The 25,890-nt window shown below is 40.8% G+C and overlaps 1 protein-coding gene, 1 long non-coding RNA gene and 1 pseudogene across 3 annotated transcripts; 2 read left to right on the top strand and 1 right to left on the bottom strand.

The window, feature by feature from the left end:
* Positions 1-4,131: 4,131 nt before the first annotated feature.
* On the top strand, positions 4,132-6,258 carry LOC104601275 (transcription factor MYBS1-like). The gene is made up of 2 exons (XM_010264567.3): positions 4,132-5,126; positions 5,278-6,258. Exons 1-2 carry the CDS (start codon positions 4,720-4,722, stop codon positions 5,738-5,740), a joined length of 870 nt encoding a protein of 289 aa, XP_010262869.1. The 5' UTR covers positions 4,132-4,719; the 3' UTR covers positions 5,741-6,258.
* A 156-nt stretch (positions 6,259-6,414) lies between these two features.
* LOC104601283 (uncharacterized) lies at positions 6,415-18,041 on the bottom strand. 2 transcript variants are annotated; one of them, XR_735851.3, is made up of 3 exons: positions 17,855-18,041; positions 17,104-17,766; positions 6,415-7,036 (listed from the first exon to the last, which is right to left on the bottom strand). It is a non-coding gene; the product is annotated as an uncharacterized LOC104601283 (long non-coding RNA). The 2 variants fall into 2 exon arrangements; XR_735852.3 differs by lacking the exon at positions 6,415-7,036 and adding an exon at positions 10,848-12,012.
* A 643-nt stretch (positions 18,042-18,684) lies between these two features.
* Positions 18,685-24,552, top strand: LOC104603407 (putative glucan endo-1,3-beta-glucosidase A6 pseudogene; annotated as a pseudogene).
* Positions 24,553-25,890: the final 1,338 nt, after the last annotated feature.

Raw genomic sequence — 25,890 nt, forward strand, 5'->3', positions numbered from 1 at the left:
CCAAGAGCTTAATCAAAGAATCAATTGAAGCTAGTTAGTGATGATAGACCTTTGCTAATATGCTCCCAAAAGGTAAAAAAAAAAAAAGAAAAAGAAAATCCCAATTAACCTTTTTTAGACTTGCTTTTGTGTAGGGTGAGGGACCTTTCATATCACAGGGAATAAGGACCAAAAATCAGGACTGCACAATGAAACAAATTAAGCTTAGCCAATGAAGGTCACAAAAGAGAAGCACAGAGAACAGTTCCCCGGTAAGTAGTCACCCAAAAAGATACATTACAGCCTGCTCATGAAGCTCTGAGCTGCCTAGGACCTTAAAGTGGATTATTATATGGTGTTTAGTCAGAAAAATGAAGATACTTGCTTGCTTTCAACAAAAGAGATGCAACAACTTTATATTAAGACCACTATTTACACTTGTATCTTAAGATGGACTGCAATACTCACTACAACTGATTCATCTCTATAGCCTGTCTAAAGTTTTTTAATCAATCAAATAACAAGTTGTCTTCTATTTGCTTATTGAATGGTTTCTGCACTTTGATGACAGTGATAGTTTCTTTTTTCATCTCTCTTTATTGTGTTCAACAACTGCATACAGACAAAATATTTCACGCGAGTTTCTTAACATTCGAACCCCAAAAGCTCAAGCAAAAATAGATTCATAACAGGGATGTAAGAAGTAGGAATGAAGTCATTTTAAGTTTTCAAGATATTTTCATTTATAATTTTAGAATTCTATGAAATGATTTAAGGCTAGTAATGTTGTATGGAAATAATACATCCAAAAAAATGAGTGTGGCAGGAATGTAAATGTTGAAATAAATGAATGGAAAAATTAGACAATACAAGCTCAGAATTGAAGTATTAGAAGGAACCTATGAATAGCTCCAATAGGTGATAAAATAAAAGAAAATATTTATGATGATTTGGCCACGCGCCGAATAGACCATCCATAGCACCCGTAAAAAAAGGTGATTTGTTACAAGTTGAATGGGCTAAAAGAGATAGAGGCAAACAAAAAACGGCATAGGTTGAAGTAATAACAAATGATTTAAGTCCTCTTAATTTAATAATGGATATGTCACTGAACAGAAGTGAATGGTGAAATAAGATTCATGTAGCCAACCTCATATAGTTGGAACAAGGCTTAGATGATGACGAATTTTATTATAACCTGATGTGAGTCAATTCTAGATGAATTTACAAATTCAAATGCTGACTAAAATTAAACGGAAATGGTTATCATTGCAAGTCATTTTTACTTTCATGTTGTGGTGGTTGGGTTTGTTTAAAAGCTGGCCGTATTAGATGTTACTAGAAGGCATGAAAGAAATTGTTTGATCAAGCCCCATTATGTACTCAGTGTTTATTTGACTAGAACCATAAAGAGTAATACTGATTAATGAAGATAAAAAAGCCTCTATTAGGCTCAGTTAGGAAAGCGTACAAATACAAATATGTAGGGTGCAAAGCCTTGTATTTTGTATGTATTTGTACTCTTTCCAAAACTAAGCCTTGGCCACAAATAAAAGAATCAATTTAGAAAACTGGTGATCATCCCCTTTTTTTTGTGTGTGAATACAACACCTCTGAAGTCATCCATCAGAACTCGAGAGAATTCACAATGGTTTGGGTTGATCCACTGTACCATCAATAAACGGACACAATATGGTACATCTGATCCTTCCTGGGGTTTCTTGTTTATCCTTTATGCAATCAAGTAATGACTAATCTGGAGTCTCCTTCAATACTTACCATTGCAAACAGGTTTTGATGACTGGGTTGAACCGATTAGGAAATCTTTCCATTCGAATATTGCTTCTTTCTTTCCTCTTCTGCACAGGATGACATTTCTTAGCCCAGCCTGAAAACCCGCCCAAAATTGACCCGATCCAGTAGGCTCCATCTTCTTTCAAAGAAGAAACAGAATAATAGTCATATATTAAAATAGATAACTGGGCATGGTTTACTCCCCAGTCCCACTGTTGACTGCTCTGCTACTGATCTTGCTGTTTGAAAAGGACTCTTTGTGAATCAGATCCTCATGTACTTAGTTCTTGGTACCCGATTCCTCCAACACATATATATCATAAGACTGGTCTTTCTACCAGTAATATTTAGAAGAAATCCAATGCCAAAAGAATACCCTCATGAACTGATGTTTCAACTGAACTCCATTTGTTAGCTGATGGTGACAACCACTTCCACTATGTTTATTTCTCTTTGCATTCACTATTAAATTATTCCCTCCTTTGCAGTCTGAATTCATTATTATATTGATTCTATGTTTTGGTGAATCACTTTTTGCTCAGTGCCTAGTTATTTGTAGAGGCAAATTGTGTGTCTCATGTTTTAGGGATCTATCCAAATTCCAAGACAATGCTCTGGAGATGGACATATCTAAAATAATCCAATTATTCCTTCTTTCCATCTTATTGTAGAGTTTTATTGAAGCTGGTGTATTCATTTAAACAAACAGATATTCCTAATTCATGATGTGACAGTCTCCTTCCTTCAAGCCTCTGGTTTCCAAAATTGAACACATCTATCCTACCTAAACATTCACACGAGAGTACACTGCCAGGTATCTGCAAGGTGAATTGCCTTTGAGCTCTACTAATAAGAAGAAAGAAAGCAAGAGAAGAGAATTTTCTACAGTAAAGGCTTCTTTTGGTTATATTAACTACTTCAGTTTTTTATTGTATATGTAAGAGCTGTTTTTCCTTTATTTGAAAAGAGAATCTTAGGTTGGTCACCTCCCCTTTTGCCATGAAATCTACCAAATGGAGGAACCCTAATCATTGAAGGTCAAGTTGATGATCAAGTGGAGAACCCTTTTGGCTATCACCTTCCACCATCCAACTTCCTTAAATAAAGAGCCAGTCTAGAAAGCCCAACCCCTGACCAAACCTTGCTATGTTGCACATGTTGTAGTGCCACCCCAAAGAAGTTGGGTCCTATCAATGGTTCAATTTGAATATGAACAAGTTTATTGAACCCATTAGAGAAACAAGGACCAACATCCACTCTCTTCACTTTTTTTGGTAGTCCATCCACTCTCTTGATCTTCGTTGAAAAGGTGAAAATGTTTTTAGGTTTGATGGATAGCAGTGGCCAATGGGTTACTGTGGGTTTACCAAGGAATGGGTTGAACATTAATCATACTGGGGGCCCACCATAGTAAGCCTTGCGGTTGCCACAGAAATTCAAGGTTCAAGCAGAGGAAGCTTTGCTTACATGATGCGCCTGACATGCTTTGGTCCACATGGATGCCTAGCCCATTTACAGGCATGCAGAGGATCAGGGCCCTGATTTAATGGTCCACCATGATAGATCTACAAATTCAAATGGATATTCTCAACTAGAAAAGTGACAAACACTCCATTTAACCTCATTCCTCTGGATGGTGGGAATTAAGGAATTTCCAAGGAAATAAAAAACAAAAAACTCTACACATCAAATGGTCCTGCTCTTCAATCATTGTTAACTGGGAAGTCTTCTTGGTGGGTGGTGGGGGCCATGTAGTAAATGCAATCTAGTAGCCAATTTTATGCTTATTTATTTATTTTTCCTGGTAAGGAAAAGTGAAGACCTAAGGACCTCTGTAAAATTGTTTAATTGCCTTCATTTGAAGTCTATATTTCAATTGAATACATTCAGAGAACTGATAAAAAAAATTGAATACATTCAGAGATGATGAGAGAGAGACAGAAGATTTTTCAAGGTTGGAAGGGGACAAACTGTAAATGTACGGTAGATGATGAGGGAAAATGGAAAGGACCCACAAAATAGTCTTTTGTAGAACAAGTAGAAAAAATCCATTTGCAAAAAACTTGAAGCTTTAGGGTCTTCTTTAAAACCAATCTGTCTAGGTTGGTATATTTTCAGAATAAGTTGATACTCCACTGCTAGATCCAACCAAGATAAAAATTATAAAATTTAGTAACTGCACAGTGGTGGTGATAGAATGAAACAGGGGCATCTACAAATCATCACCCATTCATCAATCTAAGCCATTTCAGGACAACAGTACATCAGATGATCGTCTGAGAAAAATCAGCTAATCTCTACCCAAGAGTGAAAAACAAGAGCCTAGACCTACCCGTCCACCATGATCAGAGACAAAGAGCTTTGAAGAAGATATCAGCTTTAATACAATAGCACAAGGAGCGTACTCCATTTCTATGCATTACCATGAAGGAGATGCAGACAACAATGGGGGCCATGGCCTTTGAAGTGTGAACATGGTAAAAAAAAGGAAGGAAAAGCTAAAAAAAGGCACTGTTGCACTCTAGCCTAAACGAGTAATGGAGAAATAGCCACGTCTCTGTGTCAGTGTCTGAGAGAGAAAGAGAGCGAATAGAGTGGCTGTGACTCCAAGTGACAGACGGTAGTTTGAAAGATTCTCTGGCTCTCGTCTTCTCCACACTCTTTTGCCCACTCCATGATTACTATGTGTATATGCAAGTAAAAAAAAACCCATCCATTCAATTTCAGTCTCAAGGTGGTCCTTCACTTCCATTGATACCCATCTCTCTCTGCTTATCCTGCGCACCATCCTCCTTCCTTCTTCCCTCCTGAGTCTCCACTTAACCTTCCCAGTCTTCACAAAAATGGCCATCGAAGAAGCAGCATATGGGTTATTCTAGTTTTCCGTCGTCGACATCGTGGTCACTTACTAGACTGAGCTTTGATTAGAACAGTGGAACAAGAAACATGGCAAGTGTAGGAGGATGGAGCAGAGAAGAGGAGAAAGCCTTCGAGAATGCAATTGCCGTGCAGTGGGGCGGTGGGGACTCCAACAACCGATGGGAGAAGATTGCTTCAATGGTTCCGAGCAAGACACTGGCCGACCTCAAGAAACACTATGAGATTCTCGTCGAGGATGTGGATGCCATTGAGGCTGGTCGAATCCCGATTCCTACTTACGTCAAGGACGAAGCTGCGAGCAAAGATCAGAACGTAATACCCCCCGCTGGGTCTGCTGATAGGAGGTTGAATTGCAACTTTGGAACTGGGTTCTCTGGGTTGGGCAGTGATTCAGGCGGCCAAGGTGGGAAAGCCGGGTCTCGCTCAGACCAGGAGCGAAGAAAAGGGATTCCATGGACAGAAGAAGAGCACAGGTATCATTATACCTTCTTAGGAAAAGAATTACAGTTCAGAAAGCTAATTTTGAATCTGAATTCTCTTACTATAGATAGAGTGATAATTGAACTTTGTGTCAGAACTAATGGCTAATTGGGTGCCACTACTTGTTTGTTATCATCCATCCAGGTTATTCCTGCTCGGTCTGGACAAATTCGGCAAGGGGGATTGGAGAAGCATATCGAGGAACTTCGTTATCTCGAGGACGCCTACTCAGGTGGCAAGCCATGCTCAGAAGTATTTCATTCGCTTGAATTCTATGAATAGAGACAGGAGGAGATCCAGCATCCACGACATTACCAGTGTCAACAGTGGAGATGTGTCCTCACCCCAAGCCCCCATTACGGGACAACAACCACACACGACCCCCACAGCAGCGACGCCGGCCGCCGTGAAGCACCGGCCGCCTCAGCCGAATATGCCTGCCGTAGGTATGTATGGACCTCCAATCGGCCAGCCCGTTGCCGCCCCTCCACCCCATATGGTTTCAGCTGTTGGAACTCCTGTTATGCTTCCTCCCGGCCACCATCCCCATCCCCCCTACATGGTCCCAATGGCTTATCCGGTGGCGCCGCCAACAATGCACCAATAGCAGCAGCTGCTCGCTGCGTCCAACTTGTGAATCTACGGTTTTTCTTCCCCGCGTCTCATCAATGGGATATCCAATCCAATCCGAGCTTCACTTGATCCAACTTCCAAGGAACAATGGGTGCTCATCTCCTTCCTCAGAATGATAGGAACAGTAAGGCTGCTCTATTCCCATCCTGTTCACTGGATATCTCTACATTCCAAATGAATCCAACCCATAATTGTAGAGATCTGGGACTGATTTTTTCCCTTTCTTCCTGCTATGACTCCTCAGTTCTTTTACTAGATATTGTAAATTAGTAGGGGAAGGGGGATTTTGATATCATTTAGCTGTCTGTGGATCCTGGCTTTGAAGGATTAAACAACTCAAAGCAGTTGGGGACCTGGGTTACCCTCAAATTAGTAGGGTTGTTTTAGATATGATTCCTTACTATTAGAATGATTATGATTTACTAAAAGATAGAAGACATGAACTATGTGAAACATGAACTCCATGATTTTAATGAACCAGAGCCAAATAAAGTGTATTTGTAGATTGTTTGATTCTATGCACATTAATGGAGAGCATGGTAGCCCTGAAAGTCTCGACCAAAACAAGTGAAATCAGAATCTTTTCTAGCTCCTAGTTGAAGATCAAGAGTCAAGACTCCCAAAACTGAATGAGGTGTATTGGGTTCACATCGCCAAGCAAAATCAATTAAAACGATTGCTTATTGTACGGCTTCACCAAATACTTCCAGTGCTGAAATGCTCACAGTAGCTCCCCACCCTGTTCATGGGGAATTGGGATGAACCAGTTATTCAGGTCCGACGGTTCTACCCATTTGATATATTTCTGTGAGCCTCTGAATGATGCTGCTTCGGTGGATACTCCAAAGCAGAATACAAAATAATCAAGGAATAAAACAAAACACCTTGCTAGTTTCTGTTACAGACTAACAGTTTCACGGTGGAGGAGTTATCGTCCATAGACATCAAAATTAAAGTTGCTACTTTCGCCTCCCTGTAAAGCAGGACCTTTCGTTTGGTTGATTCATTAGACATGTTCGGGAGGAAAATGGTCCCAAAAGGCCAAAACTTTAATCCATTTAGACCTTTCTGGATGGTAAGGGTCATTGCATTAGTCGAGCAAAATAGCATGTTTTGACAATTCTAATTTCTACCAATCAAATGTTGCCACCTTTCGTCCTTTGTAAGTGTCTCTGCAAGTCCACTTCACCTCTTTACATATCTTCTTAAGCTCCAAAAGGAAGAAAAGCTAAAAGGCCAAGACCTCTTATCTGACTCAGCCATCTGGGTCCTGTTACATTGAAGATGGGGCACAGTTGAAGAAGCAAACAAGCAAGGTTTAATCCTATGATTAATACTTACATGATGCATAGGTGGAATAAAGGCCTGTTCCGGCACAATTCCACCTGTTACAACGATTTGCTTATTTGAATGTTCCTTGCTTTCTTTATTACATTTTTCCACCATCTTGATAATTTGCCACTGAATGGAATAGAATGGCGAAACAGTACTCATGTAGGCATGTAGCTGACCCCAAAAGTTGGGATATGATGACCATGATGAACACCATCTAGATAATTTTAACCAGATTTATCCAAGACCTAATGTAAAATCAAAATTTTATAAGATTTATGTGGTGATGCAAAACAAGCCCAGATCTGCTGAAAGCAGAAAGCCTGCGAACATGCTGAGAGGATGGCATCCAGCCTCAAGAACATCTCCTATACTTGTACGTTAAATTTATAGGGAGATCGGAGATGTCCCCGATGTGCAACTGGATGCTGTGCTCTCAGCAGTCAGCATCTTCGCATGCTTTTTGCTTTCAGCAGATCTCATCCACTGTAAAACCTTTAGAGGTCTTTGCTGCAAACTGCATAACTGTTGCAGACTTGCAGCATGCTGTGGATCTGCTACCTGTAAGTATATATGGTGAAACCCTAGAAATAAAGTAAACCCCCAATTGATATCCAAGGTCTGGGAGCTACATGTCAACTGAATGGCTCTTCTTAACCTTGAACAGATAAAAGCACAGCAGAGAACTTTCAATATAAGTTTAAATCGCAAGGTACCTAATAAGAGTCAATGCCACCAAAGAAACCTCATTTTTAGACAGAGATGGAATGGTCACAAGACCAGCCCAACAGGGAATGCACATAAAGACTACCCAAAAAGGTAAATTGAAGTGAGATGAACACAAACTTCTGCAACATGTTTTTGGCCTTACATGAAGTTGCCCATACAAACTTCGGTACTCATTATTTGTGTATTGTGAGTTTCCAAAGGCAATACTCTTTTTTCTTTTGTTCAGCCCAGTATTCCACAGATAGGAACATTTAAATATATAGACATCACCTAACTCAGTAAAAAGTGTTTTGGCGGATTCAAAAACAGATGCATATTGTATAACATGCACTGATAAATACATTGCGATATTTTGAACCTTGACTAAACTAAGTCATTGTCTCTTCTTGGCTGAATGGATTGTACACATCCATTGGCGAAATGAACTACTTGTACCAAGAAAAGATATAGAAATACTATGCCTACAGGAGTTTTACTCTCATCTTTACATTTTCCATAACAGTATTGGTTTTTATTTTTCATACAACTTCCAAACAAATTAACAGAGAGCAATTCTATTGTTGATTAATCACCCAAAAAGATGTAGAACACCTTGATTATCAAGCTCTCAGGTGCCTAGAACACTTTCACAAAAAAGAGGATACCTGTTTGCTTTCAGAAAAAGATACAAGAAATATATGAAACCATGTGTATCATAGACACCTCTAATAATTGATAACAGCTTTTTATTAAAACCACTATTATTTACATGTGTATCTTGTGATGGAATGCAAAGCCATGGATTTGCAGGCATAGTTGGTATTTTTTACAGTTTGGGAACAATGATGATGTCTTTTACATCTCTCTTGATTGTGTTTAGAAAATGCGTACAGAGAGAATATTTCATGTCAGAGTTTTCCTTAACTTTTGAAACCATAAACTGCAAGTAAAATAAATTCATAATAATGATGTCAAAAATAGGAATTTAGTCATTATATGGTCTCAAGATGTTTTTCATTTACAATTTTATTAACATCTGATGATTAGTAAATTCTAGATGAATTTACAAATTCAAGTGCTGACTAAAATTAAAATGAAATGATTCTCATACAAGTCATTCTCGATGACCACTATATGTACTTGTTTATTTGGTTGAGCCCACTTAATATACTTGATCATTTGTTTTTTCCTCTACTTGCATGTGGTGGTGGTTGAATTCATCTAGAAAGTAGCTATATTAGATGTAACTGTGTATATCCAATTTAAAATAATAAGAGATGCTTTGAAAAGCATGCATTAGGGTCACATACAATTAAAGAGAAGGCATGAAACAAGTTGTTTGATCAAACCCCATGACGTATTCAGTATTTATTTGGAAAGAATAATTACTACCAATTAGTTAAGATAAAAATGTTTCTGTTAGTCAAAAAATAAAAGCATCAATTGTGAATACTGGTGATATCCTCTTTTCTCCCCTTCTTCCTTTTTTTTTTTGTAGATACGACACCCGAATCTACTTATGTCTTCTTTGAAATGTTGGAATCAAGGTTCTAAATATCGATACAGGCCGATGCGCGGTCCTTTTTTTTGTGTTTTATTTATTTAGTTTTTCAAAATCGGTTCAGAGGGGTCGGTTTAAGTCCCGGCTACCCTCTGAACCATGGCCTGACCCGATACAGCCCCTGTAGGGGCATATCGGGAAGGCCCCGATATGATAAGTATCGGCAGATATGAGCCAATACGTAACGATATTTTGAACCTTGGTTAGAATAGGGATAGCGATAAAAAAATACTGAAAAAAATTGCTGGAACAGGGAGAGTTTTGGAGATGTTGAGCATAAAATGTTTGAAATAAACTAGAAAAAGAATAAATTCAGTTCATTGAATCAAGCTATTTTTCAACCATTGACCTTGGTATTTGGTGCCATGCACACCATTAATAACCCCCCCCCCCCCTCCCCCCTTTTCCCCATATTGGTGGTTGCGGGACTTGATTCCGCATCAATGCTGGAACTAACCAGCTAACATACCAACGAGCTACTCCTCGGTTGGTTTTCAACCATTGACCAATACAGGCTAATGGAGCTCAAAGAGTTCGTCAGATTAACAATTAGGGAAGAAACATCTTGGTACCAGAAATGAAAAAAAATTGGCTAAAAGTGAGAGTTGAGAATTTCATCACCTATTTTGAATATCTTGTCTCTTCAATTGAAGATGTCTGGCCATGAGGGTGACTTACTGTTCAACACATCATCAGAGGAAGATGCTACTTGGTCTACAAGGCAATTGCATTCATTTCTAACCCTTATTTTTTTTTACAAATTTCCCCCTTGGGAAATCAGTCCCCATTACATCTGATTCCTTCCTACTCCCTGTCTAGCCAATGTGTCTGCCAAACTAAAAAGGCAAAGGCGACATTTTGGATGCTAAAATGGATTATGCACCGTAATATAAATATCAATGGAGATTCTTTACATAATAGACATATAAAAATAAATAACTTGAAACTCATTAAAACTCTTAAAAGACTTCTGTAAAAGGACTTTTTGCCTATTTGGGGCTTCAATAAAATTATATATAGCTAAATTAAAATTACTCAGAATTCCTACTTCTAGAAAAACAAAGCAATGGCCCTATCAGATTGGCTAGTCAGAGATCAGCATCAAAATCAATTATAGACTTGATGAATTGGTATGAAAAAATAAATATATGGAAAATAAGATAATCTGCTTGAATAGATCATGCTTTTTGGGCTTGGTATTCAATCCAGATGCCTTTAGATTTGTTCAGAGTATTGTAAACAGAGAGTTTAATTAGTCAGTGTTTGACTTAAAGGCTTACAAGTTCCTTGGGGAACTTTTGGTTACTTTGATTAGAACCTCACAAGTAGGCCCTTTGTTCTATTTTTTTTTTTCCTCTGAAAGTAAACAATCTAGATTTTATCCAAAGATTCAGGCCACACTTCTCTCCACATAACAAAAATTGGTTTTTCATCAAGTTAGGAGACAACATATTTTGATTACATGCACATACGCAAGCATGAATGGAAGGGTCTATTACTATACAAAGACAAAAGCAAACCATGTTATGGTAACTGATACAAATAAAATATTACTGCCACTAGTATCATAGTTGGAAAGTTTCAACAGGATTCACAAATATCCAGCAACACATGATACTAGAATTTGGAATGTGGAGATCTCAGGTGCTTTCACTGTCAAATCATCTTATGACTCTTTTGGAGGGGATAAGATTTTGATTCTTTTCCAAGGATCTGGATTTGGAGAGCTCACATACTTTCTGAGATCTCTTTTTTCATGTGGATAGCCACCTTAAACAAAATTCCCACTATTGATCATCTCACCAACAAAGGGATGGCCATCGAGAACATTTGTATTGTAACCTTTGTGGCTGTAAGTGTTCCATTTGTGATTTGGTCCCATTTTTTAAGCCATTCAAGCAGGAATAGTTGACACCTGGAAATCTACCTATGCTGATGTCTTTATGGTTGGTGGAAGGCTGTAGTTCCACAGAAAGAATTATGTGGAACCAATTACCATCCGCTCCATGTTGGTCTGTACAAAAGGAGAGGAGGCAAAGAATATTCAAGGGAAAAAGTTCTCAAAAGGTTATAATTGCAAAGATTGAATGCACACTCAGACATTGGGCAGTTATTCTAAAGACCTCTGCTAGTTGTAAGCCTGATCACTTTTTGGGCCATTGGGACAGCTTTAGTTTTTCACTCTTCCTTTTCTGCATAGGGAAGGGTACATCTAGATTTCACCTTTTATGATCTTGTGTTTTCTTTTATCCATTTACATATTCATTGTTTTGAGGGAACCTCTCCCCCCTTCCAGTTTTAATACAAAGTAATCATTTATAAAAAGAAAATGAATCAGCCTAGAAAATTACAACTAACCTAATGCACTGTCTGCTATAAGCAGATTACATGCTTGTGACCAGCTTTCAAGAAGTTCTTTTCCACAGGCCACTCAACAAAGGTTACAACAAGGGCATCAACCAGGACGAGCATATCACATGACTTGAATTAAATCTAACAGCCAGGAATAAATACATTACCATCTTTGCTTCAATTGATCACTTCTGTTTCAACCTGGGGGGAAGCTGCTTCTTGTGCAGCATAGAGTTCAAAAATAAAACCATGCTAAGCTAAACAGTCCCAGACTCCTTACGTTCTCCACAGATCTGCAGAAACTGAAAGCATGTCATGATATGTTATGAGCACCCGCACCACACGGAAGCAGTTGAGGCAGCAGCGCGCACACGACCGGCACCGCACGGCAGCGGCACCATGAGCCGCGCGCACGCACTGCGCAGCAGTGGCACCGCACGCACCGCGCGCACGCACCGTGCGGCAGTGGCACCATGAGCCGCGCGCATGCACACCAGCAGCAGCAGCAGAGCGGGGCCCACACGACAGCTCATAGGGTGGGCCCACCCTTATCTGGATACGTCAAGAGAACGCACCTTATCCCTTACCCCTATTCTTAGAAGGAATTGTAGTACCATTAAAAGTAAAGTAGTCTAAATAGAAGTAGGAGTTTGAGTCCGTTTAGGACTAACCTAGCCAAAACCAACAAGGAACCCTCCTCTTGTAATCTCCTATTTAAGGAGACGCCATTATTGAATGAAGATATCGAATATTCAGTTAAGAAAGAGAGTAAAGGAGAGTTCGGTGATCTCTTGGACAAATCACCCACGAGATAGTCAAAATAGGGCCTGTACGCAAGTCCAAGGGCAAGGAAAGATCTGAGGTTCCTGCGGTGGAGCGACCTGTGACGCGATCCTACGCTCGGGCCCATAACATCTTGGTATCAGAGCCTGGAATGTGGAAGGGGCGTTGCAGAGGCTGAATGGCATAACTAGGAACTCGAAATGGCCATGATGCGTCCTGAAGGCTGTCTTTTCTACATCTGCGGAAGACATCCTGACCTGGAAATAGCCTGACCTGAGGTCTAATTTGGAGAAGAATTGTGCGCCGTGGAGTTCGTCCAATAATTCGTCTACGATGGGGATCGGGAACTTATCTTTGACGGTTCGGCTATTGAGTTCCCTATAGTCCACACAAAATCTCCAAGTCCCATCCTGTTTGGGTACCAACAGGACTGGGGAGGAAAAAGGGGAGTGGCTGGGCCGAATGATCCCCTGCTGTAGCATCTCTGTGCATTGCTTTTCTAACTCATCTTTCTGTCGGTGGGGGTAGCGATAGGGCCGAACCACGACCGGGTCTGATCCTACAATTAGAGGGATCCGGTGGTCGCAGGCTCTAGGAGGTGGGAGGCCCTTGGGTTCTTGGAAAACGGCTGAGTAATCGGTGAGAAGTCTCTCCACATCAGTTGTGCGGGAATTCTCCCCCTGGAGTGCATGTAGTTGTGTCTTGGTCCTTGTCCGGGTTCCCTGCCAAGTAACCGGTTTGCCATCTAAGTGGAAGGTCATGGTCAGGGCAGCGAAGTCCCACAGGATTGGGCCTAGCGTGATCAGCCATTTGACGCCTAGGACGATGTCAAATTCGTCCAAGGATAGTACAAATAAATCTGCTCGGAAGGACTCTTTTTCAACCTGAATTCTGGTGTTCTTGCAGATCCCGGGGCTGTGGACTCTTTCCCCGTTTGCCACGGCTACCTGTAGTTGTGGCCTGACTTCCATGGGAAACTCTAACTTGCGGGCCGCCTGATTGCTGATGAAATTGTGGGTGCTTCCGGAGTCTACCAGAATGCGCACTGGTTTCCCCGTCACTAGCGCCCTTAGTTGCATTGTCTGGGAGGTTCTGATCCTTGTGATTGCGTGAAGTGAGATCTCGGGTTCAGTTGGTGATGGCTCTTCCTCATCCTCTTCAGTCTCGTCTACTAGAAGGCAGAATAGTTTCTTGCATCTATGCCCTGCGAAGTATAGGTCATCGCAATTGAAGCACTGCCCCTTCGCGCGCCGTTCTGCCATCTCGGCTCGGGACAGACGCCGGATGGGGGGTGACACCCTGCTGCTCCCTGTCTGTGATACTGATTTGGAGGGGTTACCGGTGTGGGTCCTCTGCTCCCTGTTGGGCGCAGGGGTAGACACTCCCGCTGGCCTTGACGGTGCCCAAGTCGTGGCTGGCCGTCCAATGCTGAAGGGTCCGTGAGTAAGCTACATCTTCCGTTCAAAGGCGCGGGCGAGGTTCATCGCCGTAACCAGATTTGGGGGATGTTGCATCTCTACGTCTACCCTTAAGGGTTCTATCAGCCCTGCTGTGAACATGTCCACTTGCTGATCTGGTCTAACCGTGGCCGCTCTGGCAAGCAAGGTTTGGAACTGGCGTTGATATTCAGCCACGGTTCCCATTTGCTTGAGATTGATTAGCTCACCCAGCGGGTTGCTCGTCATTGGGGGTCCAAACTTGAGGAGGCAATAGGACCTGAACTGCTCCCAACTGAGCCCGGGTTCTTCTTGCTCCACGTGATAGAACCAGAGTTGTGCCTCTTCCGTAAGGTGGAAGGCTGCCAGGCTGACCTTGTCTCTGTCATCCGTGCGCTGGTTGCGGAAGAACTGCTCGCAGCGGTACAACCAACCTAATGGGTCTCCGGTGCCGTCGTAAGATGGAAATTCAAGCCGGCTGTACTTGGGGACAACTGCAGTCGTCAGTGCTGTGGCTTGATGTTCGTTGGTTGATTCTGTCCCGTCCGTGCGGCGACTGCTGGTAGAGGCTAGTCCCTCCGAGTTCTTTTCTTTGTTGGAGAGGAACGCTTCTAACAGGCGACGCAGCTCCCGAACGTCATCTTTGACCTCTCGGACCTCCATACTGGTTTCTGCGAGCCTATGCTCCAGTTCATGGACTCTGAAAGACAGTGGCTCCTGTTCACAGTCGAGTGTGATGCTTCCGGCACAGGCATAGGAGCCATCCTTCAGCAGCAAGGGCACCCGATAGCCTTCTTCAGCCGCAAGCTAGCTGATCGCCATCTCAAATTACCCGCTTATGAACGCGAGCTCATTGGCCTAGCCAAGGCAGTGCAACACTGGAGGCCATACCTGTGGGGCAGACCCTTCGTCGTCAAAACAGACCACTACAGCCTCAAATACTTGCTGGAACAACGACTGACCACCTCCCCACAGCAACATTGGGTCAGCAAGCTTCTGGGTTTCGATTTCCGAGTGGACTACAAGGCAGGATCCCTGAACCGTGCAGCAGATGCCCTGTCCCGACGAGAAGATAGTATGCTCCTCCATGCGATCTCCCAACCACGAGCCACCCTGCTAGAAGACATTCGGAACACACTGCCACAGTCATCAGAATGGAACAACTTGGTCCAAGAAATACAGTCTGGGTCTGCTAACCTGAACTGGTCTCTCCACGATGGGCTGGTATTCTACAAAAAGAAGATCTACCTACCTGCCGATTGCCCCCTAATTCCCTCCATCATCGCCAGCATACACCACTCGACACACGAGGGCATTCAAAAAACGCTGCATCACATTCATGCTGACTTCCACTGGCAAGCTATGAGGGCCTCGGTGCGGGACTTTATCCAGAACTGCGCAGTTTGCCAACAGCAAAAATGGGAAAATCTGCACCCCGCAGGCCTGCTCCAACCCCTCTCCCTCCCAACGCAGATCTGGGCCGATATTGCCATGGATTTCATCGAAGGGCTGCCCAAAGTCGGGGGGAAGTCAGTCCTATTCGTGGTAGTGGACCGGTTCTCCAAATATGCTCACTTCCTCCCTTTATCCCATCCTTATACCGCAGTCTCGGTCGCCCATACCTTCTTCACCGACATTTTTCGCCTACATGGACTCCCGGAGTCCATCGTCAGTGACCGGGACCCGATCTTCACAAGCACATTCTGGAAGGAGCTCTTTAGATTACAAGGCATGGCCCTCGCCTTCTCCTCAGCCTACCATCCACAATCAGACGGCCAAACAGAGGTGGTGAACCGGACAATTGAGATGTACCTTCGCTGCTTCGTGGGTGACCAGTCGCGGCGCTGGGTGGAGTACCTCCCATGGGCTGAATACTGCTACAATACATCCTATCACTCCTCCCTTGGAATGACTCCCTTCAGAGTTGTGTACGGTCGAGATCCTCCAAGCCTTCTGTCCTATGAGCCGGGCTCAACGCGGTTGGAAGAAATGGACCGCAGCCTCCAAGCTCGTGATGCCCTCCTGGTCGAAGTCTCCTTGCGCTTACAACAGGCGCAGGCACGTATGAAGCACGCCTACGATCGGCGGCACCGCGAAGTCACCTTCGAACCAGGGCAGTACATTTGGATGAAACTCCGACCATACAGGCAGCTGTCTCTCAGGCGCCGGGGGCCCCCTAAGCTGGCCCCCAAATTCTATGGGCCCTTCAAGATTCTAAGGTCCTAGAGCACAGCAGGATCCACGACATCTTCCATGTGTCCCTCCTAAAGCTTTATGTTGGCACTCCTCTCGACCATGTGCCTCCCCTACCCCCCTTGCAGGACGGCAGACCTATCCTCCGACCCCGTGCCCTTATCCGGTCCCGCATCCATCAAGGAACCTTCGAGGTTTTAGTCGAATGAGAAGGACTACCTCCAGTAGAGGCAACTTGGATCCCCTGGACTGATCTCCACAACGCCTATCCAGACCTCGAGCTTGAGGACAAGCTCGTAGTCCAGGAGGGGAGTGATGTTATGAGCACCCGCACCACACGGCAGCAGTTGAGGTAGCAGCGCGCACACGACCGGCACCGCACGGCAGCGGCACCATGAGTCGTGCACACGCACTGCACAGCAGTGGCACCGCACGCACCGTGTGGCAGCGGCACCGCGCGTGCCACACGGTGGCAACACCATGAGCCGCGCGCATGCACACCAGCAGCAGCAGCAGAGCGGGGCCCACACGACAGCTCATAGGGTGGGCCCACCCTTATCTGGATACGTCAAGAGAACACGCCTTATCCCTTATCCCCTGTTCTTAGAAGGAATTGTAGTACCATTAAAAGTAAAGTAGTCTAAATAGAAGTAGGAGTTTGAGTCCGTTTAAGACTAACCTAGCCAAAACCAACAAGAAATCCTCCTCTTGTAATCTCCTATTTAAGGAGACGCCATTATTGAATGAAGATATCAAATATTCAGTTAAGAAAGAGAGTAAAGGAGAGTTCGGTGATTTCTTGGACAAATCACCCACGAGATAGTCAAAATAGGGCAAGGAAAGATATGAGGTTCCTGCGGTGGAGCGACCTGTGATGCGATCCTACGCTCGGGCCCATAACATGATATCTCAAAAAAAAAAAAAACCAACAAATTTCAAATTCAAAGCAAGAGATTGAATACATAACCGTACATCACAGTGGACAGCATCGTCGAAAGTTAACCATTGTGCAGAGTACAGTTAAAGCAGAACCACCGTTACCAGTCGATGTCGCCATCGTCATCCTCGCCATTATAATCTCATTCTTGTTTGCACATATCTTGCAACTTGCAGTATCATTACCTTCCGCTGCCTAGGCCTATCGCTCTGCACCCAAATCAAATCAATATCGACCCATTACTGCTTTTCATAAACAAACATTTCGCAACAACCTTTTCCTCAGTGTCAGGCTGTGCGGTCCCATTGCGCTTCTCTTCTCTTTATCTGCATCTCTAGTGCTGGTTCCTCCATTCTCCGATCTTTCACGGGTTCATTGAGCATGTTCTGTTTGTTTCTGAAGAAAATCATTATTCGCAGCTTCACCGTTCTTAGAACAACTGATTTGCTCAGTCTCGGAGGTCATTTTGCAGCTTTTCTTGTGGAACAATCCGGAAAAAAGCCCTAAAACCAACCAGTAGCAACAGAGAAAGCCATGAGAAAGAACAGTAAAAATAGGAAGGATTTGATAGAACAAACGAAGTATCCTGGTAAACAACAAAAAAAAGAATATTGGGTCAGAGCTTTGCGTTTTTTTTGCAGGAAACATCAGAGCATGCTCGCAAAGAATTTATTTTACAACCAATTCGTTGCATCAGCCTGCAAAGTCAAATATTTATGCCGAAAATCAGAAAAGAAATGCATTTGGTAAGATCAATTTATGTAGAAATGGTAGAAACACAACAACCTAAGATCAATTTAACTGTCAAATGATGTTTGTTTCAACTTTCAACAATTTCATGGGTGGAAATTTCTCAGCTAAGATCAGCTCCAGGCGATTGGGCAAGCTCTGATCTGAAGCTCAGAAACAGAGCCATTCCAAGATTCCAAGCCTGGTCGGACCAGGCCACAGCCCACGGGGCTTCACTTTACATACCCAGCCTGTCCCTGGGCTGACCTCAAACTGAGCTATTGGGCTTGGGCTTGCAAGCCTGCTAGTTGGGCAACAAAACGTTCAATTAATTTCGATATTTGTATAACTTGTATAGATAAAAATAAGTAGTTTATATATATATATATATTTTTTTTTTTTTAATTTTCATTTCTGTTATTATTGTTTTTTAATATTTTATTAATTCCAAAAATTCATGTAGCCGACCTCATGTAGATGGGAGTTGGGATAAGGTAAACCTTAAAAATTCTGACTGTTTGTTTGCGGTGCAAATTCTTTTGTACACATTTTTGTATGTATTTATTATTTTGTCTCCATTGCATTAACTGACAATACAAATTTTGCATCTTAAAAATTGATGCAAATTTTACACCACCTTTTTTATACATCAATTCTTTGTGAAAATCACATCATCTTGCATCCTACCTCACTCATAACCCTCCTCCTACTTACATTCTCTTTTATGCAAAGTGCAGCTACAATAAAAAAAAACAGTCATATGTGAAGCAAAAGTATACCGGAATTTACTGTCAACTTTTTTGTATTTCCATATTTACACCAGTGCAACACTGCAACTGTAATTTATACTGCAAATAAACTGAGCCATTATTATTCAAAATATCGATATGCCCGATATACTGGTAGTGGTATATTGGGCAGTATCGATAACTTATTTATTTATTTTTAATTTTTTTTCAAATCTGATTCAGAGAGGCTGATTTAAGATCCGTCCATCCTCTGAACCAATCAAGACCCCGAAAACATCTCCTATAGGAGCATATCGAAAAGCCCCTAATACGATAAGTATTGGCAGATATGATCCCATACGTATCAATATTTTAAAAGATACAAAAAGCTTTTCAGATAACTTTGAGCTAAAATGCTTATATCCATCTATTAATGTACTCTTCGTGTATAAATTACATGTATCATGCAATGATAAATGATGGAAATTCTAGTTATCTAATAGGTCGAACGAGTGAGTTGGGCTTTTCTAGGGCATATCATGGGCTAATATTCGCAGTAGGCCATGCCTAGCTTTCACAGACCACAATATGACCCAAGATCAGTTATGATGGTCATCAAACCTGTTCTTTGGTCTGCTCCGATTTGTACTGTAGGTTAGTGTTTTTTTTTTCTTTTTTCTTTTTTGAGAATTACTGTAATTTAGTGTTAGTTCCTTGTTATATCATGCTCATGGTATAAGAATACTGCAAACACAAAATAGCCAGGGGCCTGTCCGGAATGTAATAAACTTTCAACTCAACCCGATCCAAATGACACCCCTAGCAATCCACTTAGTTTATGAAGTAGCGGCTCCCAAAACAGGAAGCTTAGCTCAGTTTCATTTCTCCTCTAGGGCTTATAAATACCCTTCAATGGGAAATAAAATTCCAATTCAGAATCCATGCAACTAAGAAATTAAGCCTGTTGTCCAAAGCAAGATTTAAAGTATCAATATAATATGAATCGTATCGGTTTTTGGGATTCTGAATTGGAATTTTATGGATACATATAGATATAATATAATATCAATATAATATGGATAATATAGAGGTGTAAAACGGGTCGTGTCAGGTCGTTTGTGGCCCACAGGCCGTTCTAGTCATGCTGCCCTTCCCAGGGATAATTTGGGGGGTTGGTCTGACACGGCCCATGACCCAAGCCCGTGCAAGCCCATTTCATGTCATGCTGTGCCGCAGGCTTAAGCTGGGTGGTCTACATGTCATGCCATGGGCCTAGGCCATGTTGGGCTAGGCCACATGTCGGGCCTTGGGTATGGGTCAAATTAGGCCAAACTAGTTTATTTTTTATTTTTTTGACATTTTTGATTTTTGATTTCTTTGCTAAGTAAAACTAAAATATTGAACTTTCCTTTGGGAACTATTTGAAAAAATAAGGAATCTAACAAAGAAATGAAAAAATACTTAACCAAATAAGAATAAAGATAGAAAGGCTCAAAGTGAATAATAAATTGGAAGAAAAATAGGAATTGTATTTCATTTAAATTTGAATGGTATAAAACATACAATGGCTGAATGAATGAAATATGAAAATTGGAAAATGAAATAAATTAATAAAATATAAACAATACAATATAGTTACAAATTGAAAATAAAAAAATTACGTTATTAAAAATATCAAATAAATTAAATAAATTTAAATCAAAATTTATAATAATTTGAAAAAATCTATACAACTATTGAGTATACAAAAAAAATATTGACTTCATCATTTTCTCCTATTGTTCTTGACTTTAATCATCTGCTTTAGGTGAAACATCGGGTGCAATGTCCTGCCCTCCTTTGTCTTGTAATCTATTTTCAACATTTAGCCAATCTTTAAAGCAGATGCACATTTTTAGACTTTCATCATTTGTACAACTTCTCTTGTCATCCAACACCTTAGTACCTGCACTAAAACAAGACTTCGATAGAACTGTAGACATCGGAGGATTCTGAATTCTCTTGTTGTCCAACACCCTAGTACTTGCATTAAACCATCTTTCCTAATCCTAGGATCTAATATTGTAGCTAAGCAATAAAGAGGAGAAATATTCTCCCAATATTTTTTAAATTTATTTTCCATTATATTAACAATACTTTTAAATTGTGGATTCTTTCTATATTTTGCAAAACAATCACTAATCATCATTAATTGATAAGCTAAATTATAACTAGTTGGATAATAAATACCCGATAATTCATTAGTTGCATTATAAAAATGTTTTAAAATTTTTTTTATACAAATTGACATTTCCTAGTCTTCCTCAAATATAATATCAATAGGCATCTTTGCATTATAAAAATCACTGAGAATTTTTTTGTGAGAAATACAACTTTCTAACATAGCATAGGTAGAATTTCATCTATGTTTAACATCTAATATACAATTTTTTATATTTTAAACTATAATTTTGACATAAATATTTAAATTCTTGTTTTCTTGCTCCAAAAATTTTAATATATATATAATACAGTTTATACTTTCAGAAATATGAGTAGAAATAATATTTAAAGCATCTTGAATACATAAATTTAAGATGTGACATGCACATTTGATATGAAATAATTTACCATTTAAACATAGTTTTAATTGAGATTTTAAAATATTTATTGCTGAATCATTATTATTAACATTATTGAAACTAATAGAAAATAATTTATTGTCAATTCCATAAGCATGTAAAGTATTTAAAATACTTGAAGCAATAGCTGGGCTAGTATGTTGCCATTTAAGCCTAGTAAAACTTAAAATTCTTTTAGTTAAAAGCCAATTTTCATCAATAAAATGACCGGTAACACAAATATTACTTATGTTAAATTTAGAAGTTCAAATATCAGAAGTAATTGCAACTTTAGAATTAAGATTTGTAACATATAAATTAAAATTTGTTTATATGAATAAAAATTTTTTTAAAGCATTTGATCTAATAGTATTCCTAGAAATTTTTAAATTATGGATTTACAGAATTATGTAACCATTTTTCAAGTCTAGTATCTTCAACTAACAAAAAATGGTTGTTCAGCATGTACAATGTATTTTGCTAATTCTTGCCTCATTTTTTTTCTTATGAATATTTAAAAGTACCAAACCCCCATGCCCAATTTGTGTTTGTGTTGTTTCTCACCCTTCTTCTTCTTCTTCTTCTTCTTCTTCTTCTTTCTCATGGGTGAGCAAATGTTTGCCCAAATGGCTAGTACTACCCTTGCTACAATAGCTAAAGTCTTTCCTACATTTTTTGCAAACAACTTTTTTTCCCTTCCCCTGAACCTCATCTACTTTAAATATTTTCCAAATCGGGCTAATAAACTTAGGGGCCTTATTTTTCTTCCCCTAGTATCAGTACTAGGGGTGAAAGTTCCGATAATATCAATAGCATCCATATCGTTGCTAACACTACCATGTTGCGACTGAATATCGTCAACATTGAAAATGTTGAGGAATTGGTTTCGGGAGGAGTCAACAATTTTTTTTAAATTCTAAAAAAATAAAAATTAATTTAATTGCACTTACTTGGATTGTTGGTTCGGAATCCCAACATGATTTCAACAGTTGAAGCCTTTCAAATCCAAGAGTCCAAGCTTCCCAAATTGTTAACGTGAGATACTTGAGCTGTTGAGCAAGCCTTCTTGTTGAAACTCCAATAAAGTTAAGAATTGGAGAATCAGAGAATGTATGAGAGAGTATGAGAACTAAAGAAGAGATTAAGAGAATTGTTGAATTAGTGTAATGAGAATGGTGGAGGATAGGGCTATTTATAGGAATTGAAAATAATTCAATTGCCTAAAATACCCTAAAAAGTAGCCATTTTTTAGTTGTTGGGAGGGGTATTTTGGTCATTATAAATTTATTTATCACTTTACCCAAAATGCCCCCTCAAACTAGCTTTTATATAGCTATTGGGGGCATTTGTGTCATTCTCTCTCCTCTCAAAACCAAAATACATAAATACGCCCCTAGGGCGGGCCGAGTGTAGCCCACTATGGGCCCGCGAGCCATGTAATGCCAGCCCGTGATGAGCCGTGCTGCAAACTGGGCCATGCCAGCTCGCAGCCCGCGAGCAACATGGCACGTACTGCTGGTCAGTGGGCCTGGAACCCTAGGCCCAGCACGACCCAGACCATCGTGCTGGGCCTGGCATGGCTCGCATGCCGTTGTTGCTGTATTGTGCTAGGCCACAAGCGACACAACCCAATTTAGATATCTAGATACATATGCATTGTATTGTATGCATCGTATAGGTATTAAGACTATTCAATACAAAAAAAATATTGAGTGGGAATGGTTTAAAATGCTAATCCCATCCACAGTTATTCACCATGAATTATCATCCTGAAAAAGAGAACAAATAGATTATCACTACTTGGAAACGCATAATTGCAATTTTTTCTACTTTAAACCTGGATGGGATTGCCGATGTATATAAGTGTTGGTTATATAACAAAGAGGTAAAATACAAAAATTTCTCCTGAAATTTCTGACAATCATAAAAACCTCTCATATAATTTCATTTTAGTAAAAACCTCCCCTTTATTTTAAAAAAATTGACAAAAACCTCCATTCCGTCAATAATCTTGACGGAAAACGTTAAACAAATGATGGTTTTTTTTCAAAATACCTACTTTACCATTTTATCGCTGGGTGTTGCCCTTCTCCCACTGAGGTAAATCTGTTGCACCCGCAGACTCAACCTCAGCCTCAGTCACAAGTCTTCATCGATGTATGGTTCTCACTCTCGTCAGACGGAATTCCAATGAACTGCACTTTGGTCGATGGACACTAATAAGTTTCTGATGAAACTAGAACATAGGTTTTGTTTCTTTATGCTTCCTCTCTAACCCCTCTTCATTTTTCTTTTAACAGATGTAGAGATTTCGAGGAAGATGGGCGTCAACTAGCTGGGCAACAACCTCCCTTCACCGTCTGAAAGCAGGTCGCGTCAAACATTCAAACCCAGATATTCTGAAGGCCCTCGAAGGGACCAACATCCAAGTATCAATCATGGTTCCCAATCAATTAATCTCCAACATTTCTTCAAGCCAGTCCCTCGCAAACGAATGGGTTCGAACCAATGTCGTTCCTTTCTATCCCAAAACCTTGATTCATTACCTCCTTGTCGGCAATGAAATCTTCAGCTTCTCCTCCGACCAAGATCGGCAAACGTGGTACGATCTCGTCCAAGCAATGCGCTGACTCAAGTATTCCCTCAAAATCCACAACATCAGAAACATCAAAATTGGGACTACAACTGCCATGGGTGTCCTTCAATCGTCCTTCCCACTGTCAAACGGAACGTTTCGGTTTGATATCTCCATATCGGTGATGAAGCCTCTGTTACAGTTCTTGAACCGAACCAAATCCTATTTCTTCCTCGACGCCTACCCTGACTTCCCCTGGTCCGGCGATCCCACGAACATTAATCTCGACTATGTGCTTTTCAAAGGGAACCAAACCTACACCGACCCATGAAGCAGCTTAACCTAAACCAACCTCCTTGACCAGATGCTCGACTCGGTTATCTTTGCCATGACCAAGCTTGGGTTCCCGAACGTTCGGCTGGTAATCGCCGAAATAGGGTGGCCCAATGCCGGAGACGTCGACCAGATCGGAGCGAACATCTTCAACGCAGCTACATATAACCGAAATCTAATCCGGAGAATGACGTCCAAACTAGCAACCGGAGCTCCGGCCCGTCCAAGTGTAGTAATACCGACATTCATTTTTGCGTTGTACAACGAGAACCAGAAGGGTGGACCGGGAACTGAACGGCACTGGGGATTGCTGAGTCCGAACGAAACCTCGGTTTATGAGGTCGATTTGACTGAAAAACGGTCGGAACTCGACTAATAGAACATGACTTCGAGTTTCGACCAGTGGGAGAAGGATCCATTGTTCTCCGCCGCAGAGGAAGTTCAGCCGCGTCTCAATGAAGCGGCAAGCGTAGCTAGCTGCTACGGGCTCGAACAGGGGGTCGTTCCTGGATGCTAACAGCGTGAACCATGCCGTCACCATCGAAGAAATGGTGACCGGCGATGGGCTCAAACAGGGGACGGCGTGAACCATCCAAAAGGTTTCGATTTCGTCGGGAGAGGGTGAAGGGTAAAATAGATATTTGAAAGGGTAAAATAGGTTTTTATGATTGTCAGAAATTTTAGGGGAGGTTTTTGTATTTTATCCTAACAAAGAACAAGTTGGATGTAAATCCTCCGCACAAAAAATATGAGAAAGCAATTCATTGTGTAAAATGCAAATCCTAATCAGATACAAATTTTGCAACCATTTCAATTTTACATCTATTTGTTTGCAAGTTACAGTCATGACCTGATACAAAATTTATACTTTTTGTTTCATTTGCACTTATTAACTTATGCAAAACTTGCATGGCCTTTCTCCTACTTCAATTCTCTCTCATATAAACTGGGCACCACATCATCTTTGTGTCTTACCTCATTCCAAACAAATAACCTCTTATTTCCATTCCCTTGCATATGATGGAGACCACATCAAATGAACACGACATGGTCAAATATAAAGCAAAAATAAATCAGAATTTACATTCATCTTATTTATTTACACCATTTGCCTGCAACCAAACATATAGGCCTTGCTTTCTTGTTTTATTAAGGGGTTATATACTTCACAAGTTTTTATGTCCCAATTGGCAAGGAAAACACAGGTGGAAATATCATTTGTTTTCTTCTTTTACTTGCGAAAATTAAAATTATGTTTGGATAAGCTTTACAATTGGAGAAGGGATTTCTCTTTGGGTGTATATACAACTTTTGCTATCAGGAGATATGGGATCTTAGGATTTGTGCTTTTAAAGTCCACAATCACAAAGCATCAATTCTAGGCTTTGTGATATGGGAATTAAGAGGGTTTTAATATTAATGTTTTGAAAGCAATTCTTACTTAAACACTCAAAACACTTTTTTTTTTGGCTCAAAAACTTATCCGAACAGCTGAAGCGGCTGAATTAAAATACTTGTTGATTTGTCCTCTAGCAGGTTAAGGTTATGAGCTACTTGTGGCAGGCTGAAGCTGAAGCAAAATATTATTTAATCCATAAAAAGACTAAAGTAACATATTAATTAAGTCGTTCAGTTCAACTGTTCAACCGCTTCAGCTTTTAGCCTGTTATTAGAAAAGGCCCATACGTGAGTGAACTTATTCCCATGAGACTGAGAGAACACATCACTTATTCCTGAAAACAGGGCTCGAATCTGCTACGTTGGCGTCTACGTGGTCCGAAACCCATCAAGGCAGGCTTTACAGAAAGTACAGGAGGACGTACCTTTCAGCACCTTAAAAGCTAAGCTGTAGGCACA

This window comes from Nelumbo nucifera, chromosome 3 (assembly GCF_055504915.1).
Source record: "Nelumbo nucifera cultivar China Antique chromosome 3, China Antique-T2T, whole genome shotgun sequence".
Classification (NCBI taxonomy): domain Eukaryota; kingdom Viridiplantae; phylum Streptophyta; class Magnoliopsida; order Proteales; family Nelumbonaceae; genus Nelumbo; species Nelumbo nucifera.

Excerpts from the sequence above, each read along its gene's own strand:
- LOC104601275 (XM_010264567.3), top strand. The coding sequence starts at position 4,720 with ATGGCAAGTGTAGGAGGATGGAGCAGAGAAGAGGAGAAAGCCTTCGAG. Across the intron at positions 5,127-5,277 it reads TGGACAGAAGAAGAGCACAG|GTTATTCCTGCTCGGTCTGG; the intron begins GTATCATTATAC and ends TCATCCATCCAG.